General features: G+C 43.8%; 1 protein-coding gene across 2 annotated transcripts in view; it reads right to left on the minus strand.

Moving 5' to 3' along the window:
• CLCN4 (chloride voltage-gated channel 4) overlaps positions 1-19,642 on the minus strand; it is a 73,294-nt gene that overhangs the window by 33,727 nt on the left and 19,925 nt on the right. For both annotated transcript variants that reach the window (XM_020901293.2, XM_020901294.2), the window contains exons 3-4: positions 9,644-9,798; positions 2,938-3,037 (exon numbers count right to left, since the gene is read on the minus strand). In XM_020901293.2, the coding sequence (XP_020756952.1) occupies positions 2,938-3,037; positions 9,644-9,787 (244 nt within the window). In that variant the 5' untranslated portion in view covers positions 9,788-9,798. The remainder of the gene's footprint in view (positions 1-2,937; positions 3,038-9,643; positions 9,799-19,642) is intronic.

Genomic DNA, 19,642 nt, shown 5'->3' on the forward strand with positions numbered 1-19,642 from the left:
ATCCATTCACTCAAGGGCTACTTACTGAGCACCTACTTACTATGGAAGCAAGCTCTACACCCTGGGGTACAGCACTGAATAAAGCAAACTCAGGTCCCTGCCTTCACGGAATCCCACCTCATGCAGGGAGAAAGACACTAGACTAAGTACGTACATACGTAAGGGGGCTTCCCTTGTAGCTCAGCTGGTAAAGAATCTGCCTGCAATGCAGGAGACCCAGGTTCGATTCCTGGGTTGGGAAGATTCCCTGGAGAAGGAAATGGCAACCCACTCCAGTATTCTTGCCTGGAGAATCCCATGGACAGAGAAGCCTGGTGGGCTACAGTCCATGGAGTTGCAAGAGTTGGACATGACTTAGCAACTAAACCACCACCAAGTAAGGGGCTCTGACAACAGGTGTAAGTGATGGAGAGAAGAATACAGTGTGCTCCAGTGGCGGCCATCTCCCACAATGGTGCCGGAGAACAAGTGGGCAGATCCTCAAAAAGCTAAACCAAGAGTCACCATCTGACCAAAGAATTCTAGTCCTTGGTGTCTGCCCATGAGGAATGAAAACATATATCCTCATAAAGATGTGGACGCAGATGTTCACAGCAGCATATTCACAAAAGCCAAAAAGTGGAAACAACCTGTATGCCCATCAGCTGTTGAAGGGAAGAACCAAATGTCATCCACCTAGGATGGCAATAAAAAGGAATGAAGTACGGACACATGGGACAGTGTGGATGCGCCTTGGAAACATTATGCTTAAATGAAGCAAGTCAGAAAGGATCACATATTATATGATTCCATTTTATGAAATGTCCAGAATAGGCAAATCTACAGAGATAGAAAGTAGATCGGCGGCTGTCTAAGACTAAAAAGAGGCTGGGGGCACTGTGGCTGATAGCTGAAGGGTAGGGAGGTTCTTTGGGAGCTGGTGAAAATGTTCTAGAATCGATCTTGGTGTTGGCTGCAAAAAAGATGAATTGTATGGTATGTGAGTTACAGCTCAATAAAGCTGTTACATACATACACACATACATACATAATGGTGGACGAGGGGGATGAAGATCCGAGAGAGAAAGGTACTTTTAGAAAAGGTGACAAGAAAGATGACCTTTGAACAAAAACGTTGTGTGGAACAACAGCGACCCCCAGCGGTGGCTCTGGGTTAACGCCCTTCATAGGCACTGCATTGGGTCTCTCCATCTTAGGAGTCAGAATACAATACCCAGGCTGCCACTAAGGAGGTGACAGGCCAGGCAGTGGGACTCCTGGGTCTCACCACCATTAGACAGCTGGGGAATGGGAAGGCGAATGGGGAAGAGTTTTCTGGATTTCCCTTCCCAGTACATCCAGATCAAAAGAACACTTTAGCCGCCTGAATAGAGGAGGGAGGCACCACAGGTAGAAGGGGCTTTACTCAATGCTAGGGCGTCATTTCTGGAGTACTATTTAATTGCAATTTGGGCAGCAGTATTTTTAAATCCCCAGGTGATCCCACCTAAAAGAAGTGAGGGAAATTGGATTACCAGAGAAGCCAGGTTGTTTGTATCTGATGTGTTAAAGGCAGCCCAACTAGGCTTTTGGATCAGTTGATAAATCTAGGCCAGAACATCTCCTCGGATTCCTTCATTTTCCATGTCCATCTCTCCTTTCCAGGAGCCAAAAATAACCCTAGGTAGCATTTTATAAATCTATTCTAAACAAAGACATCAAAATTCACAGCAAAATACTTCTCCGCCTTCCTTTAAAGGTCTTCACATTAGCAGTCAAACAAAGGGGTGGCAAATGTCGTATATCTATGAACTGCTACCAATATCCATGGGGAGCACCATGGGGAGCGGAAGGGCAGGATGGGGCGAATGGGCAGCTGCCGTGCCTGGAGGGAGAGGACTGCCACTTCAGCACTTTTCTGGGCGCTTTATGACCCACCAGGCACACAGAGCCCTTCCCTGGCAACCGAGCCCTTCCCACCATTGTCAATGTAACAAATGACAAGTGGCCAGAAATCAGAGTCCTCCAATCACAAAATTTCACTGTGCCCCATGGGAGTGCTGTCAGACAGCATGTACTACACTGGACCCATATCACAGTCATTCTCTGATCAGTCCTATAACCATAACTATGATGTTACTACAGGCAGGGGATTTTCTTAAGGAAATCTCTTTAACTTGATCAGTTTTTTCCTTTTTGACATTAACCTTCACAGCCTCCTAAGAGGAAGGAAATTTCAGGAAACGATTTCCATGGAGGGCTGGAGTGTTTGCTATTAAAAGGGGAGGTGTCCCCTCCAGATACATGTTCATTTGCTCTGAAAACACTGATGGGTCACAATGATGTGGTGTTGGGACTATAAAAATGAAGGACACAGAGTCCCTGAGGGTCAGAACAGCCCAAGGACTGGAGGTACCTCTCCCAGGCCTCTCTCAGACCCTGCAGAGTCTCGTGTTACTGGGAGCATCTCTCGATGTTCATCCCAGGGCCTGCCAGTGTTAGTCAAGTTCATTCTCACAAGATGTTTTAGAGAGCAAAACGTTCCCATCCTTTTGAGCCTGCTCAATAGCCAAGTCCTACAGAATGTGAAGTGTGTGCTTTTGGTTTCTCAGTCATGTTCCACTTTTGTGACCCCATGGACTGTAGCCCGCCAGGCTCCTCTGTCCATGGGATTCTCCAGGCAAGAATACTGGAGTGGGTTGCCATTCCTTCTCCAGGGGATCTTCCCAATCCAGGGATCGAACCCGTGTCTCTTGCACTGGCCAGTGGATTCTTTACCACTGAGTTACCAGGGAAGCCCAGCTCTCTTGGTACCAGTCTCCAATGACTGTACCTGGTCCACCCATGCCTTGGGGTCTCCTTGCTTCACTAATGCTAGATTAGTAAGTCTTCTATTTTGCTCTTACATATTTCAAGCCGCAAACTCCTGGCATGAAGTACAAGAGAAACAGCACGTACCTGCCAGTAGGCCGATGAGCAGCATGACTGCCCATCCCGACCAGGCATCCAGCAAGCTCTTGATGAACTCCCATATGGACTCCTTGCTTTTGCTGGTTATCTAGAAATAAAAAGACATCAGAGCTGATGTGGATACACGTTCCAATTCAAACTTCCTTTTCTGCAACTGTTTCCTCAGGAAACAGGGTGACTGAATAAACAAATGCAATTAAGCAACTAGATGGCCACTTAGGTGATTCTTTCAGTTACCGAGCATGATGGTCAAATGGGCTTTCTCGTTCACAGAGCTATGAAGATGACGATCTCCAAAAAATCAGAATCCCCCAAAAAAATCACTTAAGTAAAAAAGCCTTACTAAGCATGACTGGATCCCTGATTATTCCAAAGTCATTCTGAAGGGAGCCATCACTTTGGTGTCAGCATTTTCTAAACGAATCACTATTTCAGCTTATATAGTAACGCCTGTTCACAAAAGACCAACAAAGATTTCATTTCCTTCTTTGGTTTTCAGGCTACATGTTAACAGCAAGAACATCTTGGTCAAATACATTTTATTTAACTAGTACATTCCAAGCATAAGAACACGTGTGTGTGTGTGTGTGTTTACAGCTATGGACTTTTGGATATCTTTTTTCTAAAGTGTTTAACTTATTTTTTTATTGGAGTATAGTTGATTTACAATGGTGTGTTAATTTCAGGTGTACAGCAAAGTGATTCAGTTTATATATATATCTTCTTTTTCAGATTCTTTTCCATTATAGGTTATTACAAGATATTAAATATAGTTCCCTGTGCTATACAGTAGGACCTTATTGTTATCTATTTTATATGTAGTAGTGTGTATCTGTCAATTCCAAACTTCTAGTTTATCTCCTCCCTACTTTCCCCTATGGTAACCGTAAATTTGTTTTCTATGTCTTGGAATGTTTTTGTTTTGGAAATAAACTCATTTGTATTAAATAAGTTCATTTGTATATTTTTTTTAATTTATTTTTATTTTTTATTTATTTATTTTTCCATTTATTTCTATTAGTTGGAGGCTAATCACTTTACATCATTACAGTAGTTTTTGTCATACATTGAAATGAATTAGCCATGGATTTACATGTATTCCCCATCCCAGTCCCCCCTCCCACCTCCCTCTCCACCCGATCCCTCTGGGTCTTCCCAGAGCACCAGGCCCGAGCACTTGTCTCATGTATCCAACTTGGGCTGGTGATCTGTTGCACCCTAGATAATATACATGTTTCAATGCTGTTCTCTTGAAACATCCCACCCTCGCCTTCTCCCAGAGTCCACAAGTCTGTTCTATACATCTGAGTCTCTTTTTCTGTTTTGCATATAGGGTTATCGTTACCATCTTTCTAAAGTCCATATATATGTGTTAGTATACTGTAATGGTCTTTATCTTTCTGGCTTACTTCGCTCTGTATAATGGGCTCCAGTTTCATCCATCTCATTAGAACTGATTCAAATGAATTCTTTTTAATGGCTGAGTAATATTCCATGGTGTATATGTACCACAGCTTCCTCATCCATTCGTCTGCTGATGGGCATCTAGGTTGCTTCCATGTCCTGGCTATTATAAACAGTGCTGCGATGAACATTGGGGTGCACGTGTCTCTTTCAGATCTGGTTTCCTTGGTGTGTATGCACAGAAGTGGGATTGCTGGGTCATATGGCAGTTCTATTTCCAGCCTTTTAAGAAATCTCCACACTGTTTTCCATAGTGGCTGTACTAATTTGCATTCCCACCAACAGTGTAAGAGGGTTCCCTTTTCTCCACACCCTCTCCAGCATTTATCGCTTGTAGACTTTTGGATAGCAACCATTCTGACTGGCGTATAATGGTACCTCATTGTGGTTTTGATTTGCATTTCTCTGATAATGAGTGATGTTGAGCATCTTTTCATGTGTTTGTTAGGCCATCTGTATGTCTTCCTTGGAGAAATGTCTGTTGAGTTCTTTGGCCCATTTTTTGATTGGGTCATTTATTTTTCTGGAGTTGAGCTGGAGGAGTTGCTTGTATATTTTTGAGATTAATCCTTTGTCTGTTGCTTCGTTTGCTATTATTTTCTCCCAATCTGAGGGGTGTCTTTTCACCTTGCTTATAGTTTCCTTTGTTGTGCAAAAGCTTTTAAGTTTCATTAGGTCCCATTTGTTTATTTTTGCTTTTATTTCTAAAATTCTGGGATGTGGGTCATAGAGGATCCTGCTGTGATTTATGTAGGAGAGTGTTTTGCCTATGTTCTCCTCTAGGAGTTTGATAGTTTCTGGTCTTACATTTAGATCTTTAATCCATTTTGAGTTTATTTTTGTGTATGGTGTTAGAAAGTGTTCTAGTTTCATTCTTTTACAGGTGGTTGACCAGTTTTCCCAGCACCACTTGTTAAAGAGGTTGTCTTTTTTCTATTGTATATTCTTGCCTCCTTTGTCAAAGATAAGGTGTCCATAGGTTCGTGGATTTATCTCTGGGCTTTCTATTCTGTTCCATTGAACTATATTTCTGTCTTTGTGCCAGTACCATACTGTCTTGATGACTGTGGCTTTGTAGTAGAGTCTGAAGTCAGGCAGATTGATTCCTCCAGTTCCATTCTTCTTTCTCAGGATTACTTTGGCTATTCGAGGTTTTTTGTATTTCCATACAAATTGTGAAATTATTTGTTCTAGTTCTGTGAAAAATACCGTTGGTAGTTTGATAGGGATTGCATTGAATCTATAGATTGCTTTGGGTAGTATAGCCATTTTGACAATATTGATTCTTCCAATCCATGAACACGGTATATTTCTCCATCTGTTTGTGTCCTCTTTGATTTCTTAGACTCTACCAGAAAATTACTAGAGCTAATCAATGAATACAGTAAAGTTGCAGGATATAAAATTAACACACAGAAATCTCTTGCATTCCTATACACTAACAATGAGAAAACAGAAAGAGAAATTAAGGAAACAATACCATTCACCATTGCAACAAAAAGAATAAAATACTTAGGAGTATATCTACCTAAAGAAACAAAAGACCTATACATAGAAAACTATAAAACATTTGTATATTTTATACTCCACATATAAGCGACATCATATTTGTCTTTCTCTGTCTGACTTACCTTACTTACCATGATAATCTCAAGTTGAATCCATGTTGCTACAAAAGGCATTATTTCATTCTTTTTTATGGCTGGAAAGTACTCCACTGTATGTATTACCACATCTTCTTTATCCATTCCTCTGCTGATGGGACACTTAGGTTGCTTCCATGTCTTGCATGTAAACAGTTAAGAGTTTTCTCTAATATGCCCAGGAGTGGGATTGTTGAATCACATCATACCTCTATTTTTAGTTTTTAAGTAACCTCCATACTGTTCTCCATAGTGCTGTACCAACTGACCTTCCCACCAATGGTCTAGAAAGGTTCCTTTTTCTCCATATTTATTATTTGTAGACTCTCTCTACAGCGTTGGACTTTTTGATGATGGCCATTCTGACCTGTATGATATGACAACTTACTGTGGTCTTGACCAACAGCAAGAATGCTGAATGAGGCAGCATGGACCACGTTTCCCAGGCAGATGGTTATGTCTACACACAGTGTCGTTCAGTCAGCTCAGTCGCTCAGTCGTGTCCAACTCTTTGCAACCCCATGAATTGCAGCACGCCAGGCCTCCCTGTCCATCACCAACTCCCAGAGTTTACTCAAACTCATGTCCATTGAGTCGGTGATGCCATCCAACCATCTCATCCTCTGTCATCCCCTTCTCCTCCTGCCCCCAATCCCTCCCAGCATCAGGGTCTTTTCCAATGAGTCAACTCTTCGCATGAGGTGGCCAAAGTACTGGAGTTTCAGCTTCAGCATCAGTCCTTCCAATGAACACCCAGGGCTGATCTCCTTCAGGATGAACTGGTTGGATCTCCTTGCAGTCCAAGGGACTCTCAAGAATCTTCTCCAACACCACAGTTCAAAAGCATCAATTCTTCGGCGCTCAGCTTTCTTCACCATCCAACTCTCACATCCATACATGACTACTGGAAAAACCATAGCCTTGACTAGACAGACCTTTGTTGGCAAAGTAATGTCTCTGCTTTTTAATATGCTATCTAGGTTGGTCATAACTTTCCTTCCAAGGAGTGTCTTTTAATTTCATGGCTGCAATCACCATCTGCAGTGATTTTGGAGCCCCAAAAAATAAAGTCTGACACTGTTTCCACTGTTTCCCCATCTATTTGCATGAAGTGATGGGACCAGATGCCATGATCTTAGTTTTCTGAATGTTGAGCTTTAAACCAACTTTTTTACTCTCCTCTTTCACTTTCATCAAGAGGCTCTTTAGTTCCTCTTCACTTTCTGCCATAAGGGTGGTGTCATCTGCATATCTGAGGTTATTGATATTTCTCCCGGCAATCCTGATTCCAGCTTGTGCTTCCTCCAGCCCAGCATTTCTCATGATGTACTCTGCATATAAGTTAAATAAGCAGGGTGACAATATATAGCCTTGACGTACTCCTTTTCCTATTTGGAACCAGTCTGTTGTTCCATGTCCAGTTCTAACTGTTGCTTCCTGACCTGCATATAGGTTTCTCAAGAGGCAGGTCAGGTGGTCTGGTATTCCTGTCTCTTTCAGAATTTTCCACAGTTTATTGTGATCCACACAGTCAAAGGCTTTGGCATAGTCAATAAAGCAGAAATAGATGTTTTTCTGGAACTCTTTTGCTTTTTTGATGATCCAGTGGATGTTGGCAATTTGATCTCTGGCTCCTCTGCCTTTTCTAAAACCAGCTTGAACATCTGGAAGTTCACGGTTCACATATTGCTGAAGCCTGGCTTGGAGAATTTTGAGCATTACTTTACTAGCATGTGAGATGAGTGCAATTAGGAGCCCCCTTTTCCCTCGCTGTGTTAACAGAATCCTACATCCCTGAGATCATCATTCCCCTACACCCCTAAGAGCAAGGGCTGGCAAACATTTCCTATAAAGAGACAGAAAGTCAATATTTTCAGCTTGGAAGATCAGATGGTCTCTGTGGCAACTACTGGAGTCTGTGGTTGTCACACAAGAAGAGCCATAAAGAGTGTGCGCATGCGCAGGCACAGTTGTGTGCCAAGGCAGTGGGAGTTCTGGGAATAGGCAATGCACTGGATTTGCCCAAGGGCCACAGTCTGCGATCCCTGTTCCGGACGGAAGGCTGCCCCTTCGCCTCTGTTCCTCCAGGTCAACGCCAATCGCCTGCATCAGTGTCCACAGGATCTCACTCTCTACACACCTCTCAGCCTCCCTTCCCTGCCACTGTGTAATATGATGTGACTCAGTCTCACTCTGGATGTGACAGCTCATTCAGACTCTCTGAAGCTGTCCTCGCCTTTGTGGCTGCTGCATCTCTGACCTGACCTTTCAGTGAAGGGAGCTCCATCCTCACCACTCTCTCCCCCTTTCACTTGCGACCACTCTGCTGGTTGCCCTCCTTCACCTAAGCATCCATCCCTGGTCCCCAGTCCCTCCCACGGAACCCGCTATATCCTGGCAACACTCCTGATCTCTCCCTCTCCAGACCCAGGCCACCTGGATCACTTCTAAAGCTTCAGCACCCACCCACATGCCAAGGACCTCTCATTCTCCACCGCAATCCTGACCATGCCCTTGAACGGCACAGGGCTGCAGGCTGGACAAACAGCTCAAACTTCACAGCGGCTGAAACACAACTCAGTGGCCTCACCTGAACATCTGCTGCTCTGCTTTCCTCCCATCTCGTCATCCAAGGTCTCACCTCCTTTGGACCACAGCCAGGCCATCATCCTGATCCCAGTACTGCCCCCCATCCTGCCAATGGCTCCTGTGAAGGATCGTGACCCCAAGCCTCTCTCCGTTGGCACTCTTGTCAGATCTTCTTCCTCTTTCTCCTGAACTCATTTCCAAGCTTCCTGTTTAACCCCTGGTGGAGCATCTCTCTTGTGGCCATCAAAAGGAAATGTCAACTCTTCTACTCAGTCATTCCCAATGTGGCCCCATTGCCCATGCACCCAAGCTCATCTATAGTCCTCTCCTTCCTTGACTCTGCCACCAGACCTCAGAGCTCCTTAAACTGCCTAAATGTGCAGTTTTTCATGTTCCCGTGACCTAAAAAAGGGCAGCTCCTGATTAGGACCCTTTCCCCTTCCTCTGCCTAGCACACTCTTACTCATCCATCAACACCCCACTGAAATGCCACCCTCACTATAAAGTCCCTCCTTCATGGCCCCTCCTAAATGATCCCACAGCACTGGATACACAACTTTATTGGAGTCCATTAAAATGCATCTTGAAGCCAGTGAGATGCCAGGTGCTGTAATATGTGCTTTCATACACACATAGCCTCATTTATCTCTAGGTATAATTAACTTCATTCTTGCAAGTGAGAAGGTCCACTTGCAAGGTCCAAAAATAGCACCCCAAAAGTGACCCAGCCTGAAGGTGGCATGGTCAGGATATACCCAATCTATCTGGTTCCAGAGCCCCCTCCTCGCCCTCCACACCACACCTTGGTATGACACAGCCTCCCACCCAAAGCACCTGGTACTATAATTATCTGTTCACATCACTTCCTTTTCTTCTCTAGAACCCGCCTTAGAACATGATGCATGAATCCAAGTACTAGCTCAGTAAATATCTGGTGAAAGCATGACTAAGCCCTCTGAAGTGATTCCCCTCAATGTGGCTTTATGAACAGCACAGACCTTCCTGTGTCTGTCAGTGTCCCGTGATTTTTCCCTCAGCCAGTCGATGGTGTGGAAGTCCTCATATGTCCCCACATCAGGGAATGGCTCGTCGAGGAAATCCATCAGGTTTTCAGAACCACTGATCACTCCTGTATTGACCATGCTACTTACATCTGGAAGAGAAAATCTGTGGTTAGAAATGAAAGCAGGGCATCTGCACAGTCCTGGAAGGACAATCTATGTGCTCTATTTTCTGGTACCAGAAAGACTGATTTCAGCATAAGTGGTTCTGCTGTGATGAAAACAGTCTGTCTTAGTCAGTATCGACTGCTGTAACAAAAATACCACAGACTGGTTGGCTTATCAACAACATACATTTATTTCTCACATTTTCAGAGGCTGGCAAGTCCAAGATCAAGGCACTAACAGATTTAGTGCCTGCTGAGAGTCCACTTCCTAGTTCATGTGGCTGTCTACTCACTGTGTCTTCATGTGATGGAGGTCTATAGGTCTCTTTCATAAGGGCACTAATCCCATCCAGGAGGGCCCCACCTTCATTACCTCATCACCTTCCAAAAGTCCTTCCTCTTAATATTATCGTACTGGGGATTAGGTTTCAACATATGAATTTTTGGGAAACCCAAACATTAATTACTTATTATTTGAGGCAGTTATGTGCTATAAAGTCACCATGGCCACTGAATTAGTGAGTACTGAAGCACTATCCCTAAAGAATTATAAGGTTAGGTTACTTGGAGCCTTTAGTCACAACATCAATATATAACTTTATTTTGTGTTTCCATTTAAAGACACCTTATCAGATACATATGGACTTCCCACATGGCTCAGCAGTAAAGAATCCACCCACCAATACAGGAGATGTGGGTTCAATCTCTAAGTTGAGAAGATACCCTAAAGAAGGAAATGGCAACCCACTGCAGTCTTCTTGCCTGGGAAATCCCATGGACAGAGGAGCCTGGTGGGCTACAGTCCATGGGGTTGCAAAAGAGTCAGACACAACTTAGCAACTAAATGACAACAGCAAAAATATCAAATATATATTGTTGACTCATTCACACTGAACTCACAACCAACAGCACTGTCACTCATGCTGCAGGAAGCTTGTCTAACACACGTATTTTCTCCATAAGGCATAGTGCAGCCTTCTCAGGCTCAGAAACACTACAGGACCTCCCACCCTGCATCTCAGGGCCATTGGAAATAATGAAATTACCAGTTAAAAAAAAAGGAACAAAAATGGGAAAAATATGGTACTAAAGTGAAAAGGACACTTGTTTCTGGTCTGGGAACTAAAACAAGAGAGCTGAGCACCATCTTCTCCAACCTTAGCAAGGATCATGCATTTCTGGCAGCTCACCACGTGCACTCTGCAAATGACTGGCCAAGCACCACACATATTAATTGCTCTGGGGCTTACAAATACATTTTAGTGAGAAGGCAAATTCACAAATACAGAGCCAGTCATACTGACAGTCGACTACACACATTTATGGAAAACCTCACATTCTGCAAAAGCAGGACATCAAAATGAGACAGCTGGTGGAGGGGTGGGGAATAGGGTTGAGGCCTACCACTCAAAATCAAATCACTGTAATCAAACCAGTAACCAGCTCCCCTAAGAGATAAAGTGGACCATGCAGGCAGGCAGCCTCTGGGGCTGTAGTGTGGATAGCCAAGACCTACAAAGGTCTGTCAAGTCAAAGCTGTGGTTTTTCCAATAGTCCTGTATGGATATGAGTTGGAACATAAAGAAGGTTGAATGCTGAAGAACTGGTGCTTTTGAACTGTGATGTTAGAGAAGACTCTTGAGAGTCCCTTGGACTGCAAGGAGATCAAACTAGTCAATCCTAAAAGAAATCAACCCTGAGCATTCTGTGGAAAGATTGATACTGAAGCTGAATCTCCAATCCTCTGGCCACCTGATGCAAAGAACTGACTCATTTGAAGACCCTGATGCTGGGAAAGATTGAGGGCAGGAGGAGAAGGGGACAACATGAGATGGTTGTATAGCATCACCGACTCAATGGACATGACTTTAAGCAAACTTTGGGAGGACAGGGAAGCCTGGAGTGCTGGAGTACATAGGGCTGCGAAGAGTGGGACACGACTGAGTGACTGAACAACAACGCCAGTAGCAGCAATGGGAGAGTGAAAATGCTGGCAAGACTTAACTGGTGGGAGAGTCATTCTATGGTCTGAATGTTTGTGCCCCCACCCCAAATTCATATCTTGAAACCCTAATCCCCAGTGGATGGTATTAAAAGGTGGGATCTTTGGGAAGCGATTGGATGCTAAGGGCAGAGTCCTCATAAATGGGATTAGTGCTCATATAAAAGAGGCCCTAGGGAGCACACTGGCCCCTTCCACCACATAAGGACACAACAAGAAATCTGTGACTGGGAGAAGAGCCCTCAGTCAACCACGCTGGCAGCCTGATCTCAGACTTCCAGCCTCCAGCACTGTGAGGAATAAATATCTGTTTATAAGCCACCCAGCCTGTGGTATTTTGTTATAGCCAACCGAACAGACTAAGACAAGCCAAGAGCCATGCCAGGCTGGAGGCACGCTGCCCTGGGCAAGCTGCCCTGAGTGCAGGCACTCACTTCTAATTTTCCTTAAAATCCAGTCAAAAGGGCGCCTGCTGCCAGGGCAGTAGCAAAGTTGCATATTTCTTCCTCTCTTGCCTAAGATCACAATTCCACTCCCATTAACCTGGCTCCCCTCATCTGGAAAACAATCGCAAATAAACCAAGACATCTCCCTCAGTTACACTGCCATTAGAACCTGATTTACAGATCACGTAGGAACTCATTTGACCCAGAGAAAACGCTCTGCAGCAGGACCAACGCTCACCCCCAGTTAACGAGAAAAATCACGTACTCTTACAAAGACAAGAGGTTGCAATAAGCACTAAATTAACATTACTTTGGCAAAGAGCATGGCAATGTGAATTATAAGGCGGAGACCACAAAAGTGCCAGAATAAGATGGTTAAAGGGAAGGGTGGTTATTAAAATATTTGAGCACAGGCTGCTCTCACTGCTTTATGTATTTTTACATCTGGAGGACTCACCCATGACCTGACAAAACTGCATTTTGATCAAATTGAGAAGTCGCTATAGGCAAAGTGGAGTAATCACCCTACACACAGTAAAGTGGCCATAGTAACAGATTTATTGACTGCGCAACTTAGCTGCTTTTAAAACTCTAAAAGTTTGAGGTTTGAACCATGCCAAGCTGAAAACTATACCCACCGATGAGTGCCCAGGGAAGAAGTATATTGCCGAAGTCAGTAGCAACCAATAAGAAAAGAGAAAGCATAAAGTTAGAAAGCAAAGATTTCATTCTCACTTTTACAAAAACAAGATGGTAATAGCCTTGTTTTATACGCGGTAAAGAAAATCTCTAATGGGAAAAAGGCGGCGGCAGGCTGTTAACTCACCACAGGGAGCCCCTGTAAGAAAAACCTAAACAGCAGCAGAGTGAAGAACTGCAGACACTTGGATGTTCTATTATAAAGAAGTTCATGTTACCTGAAACTTAACCAAATCCCTAAACAAGCAACAACTCTGGGCAATAACGGTTGAAACAAAAAGTCACTCTGGAGAACAACTGCAACTTAAAACTTTTTGAAAGAGCAAAACATGGTCGTGACAATCAGACATAATTGGTAAAGGAAAATAAATATGACCTAATCTGTAGATCTAACTGGGGGCCTTTTAGGGGACTCAGAAGGAGGGGGTGACTTTGCATAGTTCCCTGGCCAGGAATTGAACCCAGACCCCAGCAGTGAAAGCACCAAGTCCTAACCACTGGTTGTTGTTGTTGTTCAGTCGCTAAGTAATATCCGATTCTTCTGCGACCCCATGGACTGTAGCTCACCAGGCTCCTCTGTCCATGGGATTCTCCAGGCAAGAATACTAGAGTGGGTTGCCATTTCCTTCTCCATGGGATCTTCCGACCCAGAGATTGAACCCACGTCTCCTGCATTGGGAGGCGGATTCTTTACCACTGAGCCAGCTGCAAAGCCCCACTAACCACTGGACCTTCAGGGAGTTCCCCTGGCCACATTCCTTTCATTGAGGAAGTCACAAAACACCGCTCAGGTTCAAGGTAAAGGAAGGAAATTCCATTACTTTTTAAGGGAATGGCAAGGCTCTAGAAGAGCACTCAAAATCAGAAATATTGTACCATTTTTCAAATGTACAACTTACCACCCAACTTGCAAAAAAAAAACCCTTGGAAAATTCAGAAAAGTAGCAAGAAGAAAACAGCAATTATCTGTCATCATAGAGAGAGTGTTAATAGCATCGGTAGGGAGGCCAGAGGTCCCCAGCAGCAGAAGGAACTAAAACTGCAAGTGGAAGACTTCTTCCTTTCTCTTCTAATCCTGTGTTGTTGGCAACACCTGGTTCCACCCGAACTTAACTTTATCTCAAACCTTGAGCTCAGTTCAGTTCAGTCACTCAGTCGTGTCTGACTCTTTGCGACCCCATGGACTGCAGCACGCCAGGCTTTCCTGTCCATCACCAACTCCCAGAGCTTGCTCAAACTCACGTCCATTGAGTCGGTGATGCCATCCAACCATCTCATCCTCTGTCGTCCCCTTCTCCTCCTGCCTTCAATCTTTCCCAGCATCAGGGTCTTTTCCAATGAGTCAGTTCTTCCATCAGGTGGCCAAAGTACTGGAGTTTCAGCTTCAGCATCAGTCCTTCCAATGAATATTCAGGACTGATTTCCTTTAGGATTGACTGGTTGGATCACCTTGCAGTCCAAGGGACTCTCAAGAGTCTTCTCCAACACCACAGTTCAAAATATCAATTCTTCAACACTCAGTTTTCTTTATAGTCCAACTCTCACATCCATACATGACTACTGGAAAAACCATAGCTTTGACTATATGGACCTTTGTCAGCAAAGTAATGTCTCTGCTTTTTAATACACTGTCTAGGTTGGTCATAGCTTTTCTTCCAAGGAGCAAGCGTCTTTTAATTTCATGGCTGCAGTCACCATCTGCAGTGATTTTGGAGCCCAAGAAAATAAAGTCTCTCACTGTTTCCATTGTTTCCCCATGAAGTGATAGGACCATATGCCATGATCTTCATTTTCTGAATGTTGAGCTTTAGGCCAGCATTTTCACTCTCCTCTTTCACTTTCATCAAGAGGCTCTTCAGTTCCTTTTCACCTTCTGCCATAAGGGTGGTGTCATCTGCGTATCTGAGGTTATTGATACTTCTCCTGGCAATCTTGATTCCAGCTTATGCTTCATCCAGCCCAGCATTTCTCATGATGTACTCTGCATATAAGTTAAATAAGCAGGGTGACAACATATAGCCTTGATGTACTCCTTTCCCAATTTGGAACCAGTCTGTTGTTCCATGTCCAGTTCTAACTTGCTTCTTGACCTGCATACAGATTTCTCAGGAGGCAGGTAAGGTGGTCTGGTATTCCCATCTCTTTAAGAATTTTCCACAGTTTGTTGTGATCTACACAGTCAAAAGCTTTGGCATAATCAATAAAGCAGAAGTAGATGTTTTTCTGGAATTCTCTTGCTTTTTCAATGATCCAACAGATGTTGGCAATTTAATCTCTGGTTCCTCTGCCTTTTCTAAATCCAGCTTGAACATCTGGAAGTTCACAGTTCACATACTGTTGAAGTCTGGCTTGGAGAATTTTGAGCATTACTTTGCTAGCGTGTGAGATGAGTGCAATTGTGTGGTAGTTTGAACATTCTTTGGTATTGCCTTTCTTTGGGATTGGAATGAAAACTGACCTTTTCCAGTCCTATGGCCACTGATGAGTTTTCCAAATTTGCTGGCATATTGAGTGCAGCACTTTTCCTTATGGAAATGTTTTCTTAAGTTACGTTAATGAGCTATGCTGCTGCTGCTGCTAAGTCGCTTCAGTTGTGTCTGACTCTGTGCAACCCCATGGACTGCAGCCTACCAGGCTCCTCCATCCATGGGATTTTCCAGGCAAGAGTACTGGAGTAGGGTGCCATTGCCTTCTCCGAATGAACTATGCATTTGCTTGGAAATCTGCCTTTCTTCAAGATTCATGTCAATTGTTTTATGGCCTGGGATGACTCACCTTGTGCCAATGCTATCTCAAAATGCATGTTGTGGGTGAGGGCCTGGTGCAGCTCTCTCAGTTTTGAGGTGTTTCCTTTCTCTAATTAGCAGCTTGCTAATAGGAATATTTCTTTCCCAAAGAAAGGCAATGCCAAAGAATGCTCAAACTACCACACAATTGCACTCATCTCACACTCTAGTAAAGTAATGCTCAAAATTCTCCAAGCCAGGCTTCAGCAATACGTGAACCATGAACTTCCAGATGTTCAAGCTGATTTTAGAAAAGGCAGAGGAACAAGAGATCAAATTGCCAACATCTGCTGGATCATCGAAAAAGCAAAAGAATTCCAGAAAAACATTTATTTCTGCTTTATTGACTATGCCAAAGCCTTTGACTGTGTGGATCACAATAAACTGTGGAAAATTCTGAAAGAGAAGGGAATACCAGACCACCTGACCTGCCTCTTGAGAAACCTATATGCAGGTCAGGAAGCAACAGTTAGAACTGGACATGGAACAACAGACTGGTTCCAAATAGGAAAAGGAGTATGTCAAGGCTGTATATTGTCACTCTGCTTATTTAACTTGTATGCAGAGTACATCATGACAAATGGTGGAATGGAAGAAGCACAAACTGGAATCAAGATTACCAGGAGAAATATCAACAATCTCAGATATGCAGATGACACCACCCTTATGGCAGAAAGTGAAGAGGAACTAAAGAGCCTCTTGATGAAAGTGAAAGAGGAGAGTGAAAAAAGTTGGTTTAAAGCTCAACATTCAGAAAACGAAGATTATGGCATCCGGTCCCATCACTTCATGGTAAATAGATGGGGAAACAGTGGAAACAGTGACTGACTTTATTTTGGGGGGCTCCAAAATCACTGCAGATGGTGATTGCAGCCACAAAATTAAAAGACGCTTACTCCTTGGAAAGAAAGTTATGACCAACCTAGACAGCATATTAAAAAGCAGAGACATTACTTTGTCAACAAAGGTCCATCTAGTCAAGGCTATGGTTTTTCCAGTAATCATGTATGGATGTGAGAGTTGGACTATAAAGAAGGTTGAGCACCAAAGAATTGATGCTTTTGAACTGTGGTGTTGGAGAAGACTCTTGAGAGTCCCTTGGACTGCAAAAGGAGATCCAACCAGTCCATCCTAAAGGAGATCAGTCTTGGGTGTTCATTGGAAGGACTGATGTTGAAGCTGAAACTCCAATGGCCACCTGATGCGAAGAGCTGACTCATTTGAAAAGACCCTGATGCTGGGAAAGATTGAGGGCAGGAGGAGAAGAGGATGACAGAGGATGAGATGTTTGGATGGCATCACTGACTCAATGGACATGAGTTTGGGTAAGCTCCAGGAGTTGGTGATGGACAGGGAGGCCTGGTGTGCTGCGGTTCATGGGGTTGCAAAGAGTCAGACACGACTGAGCAACTGAACTGACTGACTGACTAATGGGTATGTAACTCCTTGCTAAAACTAGCATGGGGGCACTCTTTCGTCCCCTCCTGATGTCTGTCAGAAGCTTTCTCTATCTCTTTTATACTTTCAGTTCAGTTCAGTCGCTCAGTCGTGTCCGACTCTTTGCAACCCCATGGACTACAGCACACCAGGCCTCCCTGTCCATCACCAACTCCCGGAGCTTGCTCAAACTCATGTCCATCGAGTTGGTGATGCCATCCAACCATCTCATCCTCTGTCTTCCCCTTCTCCTCCTGCCTTCAATCTTTCCCAGCATCAGGGTCTTTTCCAATGAGTCATCTCTTCACATCAGGTAGCCAAAGTATTGGAGCTTCAGCTTCAGCATGAGTCCTTCCAATGAATATTCAGGACTGATTTCCTCCAGGATTGACTGGATTGATCTCCTTGCTGTCCAAGGGACTCGCAAGAGTTTTCTCTAGCACCACAGGTCAAAATCTGTGGTTTTTATACTTTAATAAAACTTTATTACACAAAAAGCTCTGAGTGATCAAGCCTGTCACTGGCCCTGGATCGAATTCCTCTCCTCCGGAGGCCAAGAATCCCAGCGTTGTTCACGGCTCCTAGCAGCAACCTTTCAATACTTTAGAGAAAGAATCGCTGTAACATGCTGGTATATTTTCTTCACAGATATATTTTAAAAGAATTCAAAGTATCACTTATCTGGCTCTTTAATTTCATGCTTTTCCCCTCTACATTTTGAATAATCACCACTGGAAAGGCACCATGGCATAGTGGTTAAAAACACAGGCTTTGAAACAGCACTGCCTTGGTTCAAATCTCAGCTATGCCACTGAGTAGCTCTGTGACCTTAGGCTAGTTGCTTAACCTTACTATGCCTCAGTCTACCCATCTCTGAACTTGGGGGAGGGGGCAGTGGTAGGGGCGGTCTAACAGCATCTATCTCCGAATTTTGTTAGCACACTTAAAGAGCAGACACTTGTGAAGCACTTTACTCCTGAATCAGGATTGCTGGGGCTTCACAACTGTCTGTCAAATGAAAAACCTGAAGTGTTTCATGAAAACACGTTTCCTTACCACCCTGCACATTCCCTTGTTCCCACGGTTTATCTAATCTGTCCTTTGATGTCTGCAGCTGACAGAAGCAACCTGATGGATCTCATTTCTGCTCAAGGAGATTAAGCAAAGTCAAACTGAACTTCTGGGGGACCCTTGGTGATTTCTGTTTACCAAGAACGCATGAGGCCATTAAAACATGAACCCATGCCTGGCATTTTAAATATCTTTTCCTGAAAACTCTTCAAAGTCTTTACATTTATCAGAGACTATTTTCTTTCAAATGAAAGACATCTATTTTTGCTAACCGAGAAATCTGCATTAATCCCATCTGGCTGTGTGACCTTCACTGATCTCCGCTGACTCTCACTGCCCTCCTCTCAAAAACCAGAGTCCTGGGCTGAACTGTTTCTCAGGTGCTTTCCACTCCAGAGCGTACGCGCATGACACAGAGCCTGAAACTTACTACTAGCCCCTTTCACATGCGTGGGGACAAGCAAATATTTTTGAATTCCTCAAAACTTTTTGTCTCTGTACAGATATTGGTTAAGCCTAGGGGACTTTCCAGAAATTTCAGAGCTATCTTCACCACCAACTGTTTATATCAGTTATTACAGAGCAGAAAAGCATCTTTTAAAAAAACGGACTCTTCCTGTTGGCAAAGTTAAAATGAGATCATCTGAGTGATAATCTCACATCCTCAAAACTTATAGTGATATATGTGAGCATTATTGCCCTTCACACTTACAAATGGGAATCCAGAAGTGTAATGCACAAGAGATTACTAAACACACAGAAAAAGTGAGCCCCGGGTAAGTAGGGGGATATTATAACCTGCAAGAAGCCAAGAGTCCATGTTTCCCTCTTCGATGGAAATGCACGCATACCAGTAGCTGCCGCAATCTAATTTCTCTCCAATCAGACCAGATGGAAAGAGTGATCTGGAAAGTGGGGTGTGGGGCTGGGCATAATCACCAGGAAAGTCCAGGAAGCAAGTTATTTACAATCTTCTGATATGCCCTGGTTTTCAGAGAACTGAACTTTTAGTAAACAGAAGCAGCAAATCTAAAGTCCTCATTTTAGCTACATTCTGGAAACTGCTCTGCGCTACTCAGCTGGCCTGGGGGCAGGTCTGGATTACCCTGTGGAAAAGTCAGACCTTCCCCTGGTCAACCTTTGTGTCACCTGTGTTTGGAAGAGGAGCACAGAAGAGCAGGCAAGGTGGCTGCCGTCTTGGAACCTTTTCCCTCTGGCTTGCAGAGATGCACAGGGGGTGATAGTGATTGTTCTTTTTCTACACATTTTTAGATATAATTCACATACCATAATATTCACCCTTTTACAGTGGAATTTAATACATTCGCCAGGTGGTACAACCATCATTACTATCTAACTTCAGAACTTCTCTAAAAGTAAGCTCATGC

Source organism: Odocoileus virginianus, unplaced genomic scaffold, assembly GCF_023699985.2.
Source record: "Odocoileus virginianus isolate 20LAN1187 ecotype Illinois unplaced genomic scaffold, Ovbor_1.2 Unplaced_Contig_16, whole genome shotgun sequence".
Classification (NCBI taxonomy): Eukaryota; Metazoa; Chordata; class Mammalia; order Artiodactyla; family Cervidae; genus Odocoileus; species Odocoileus virginianus.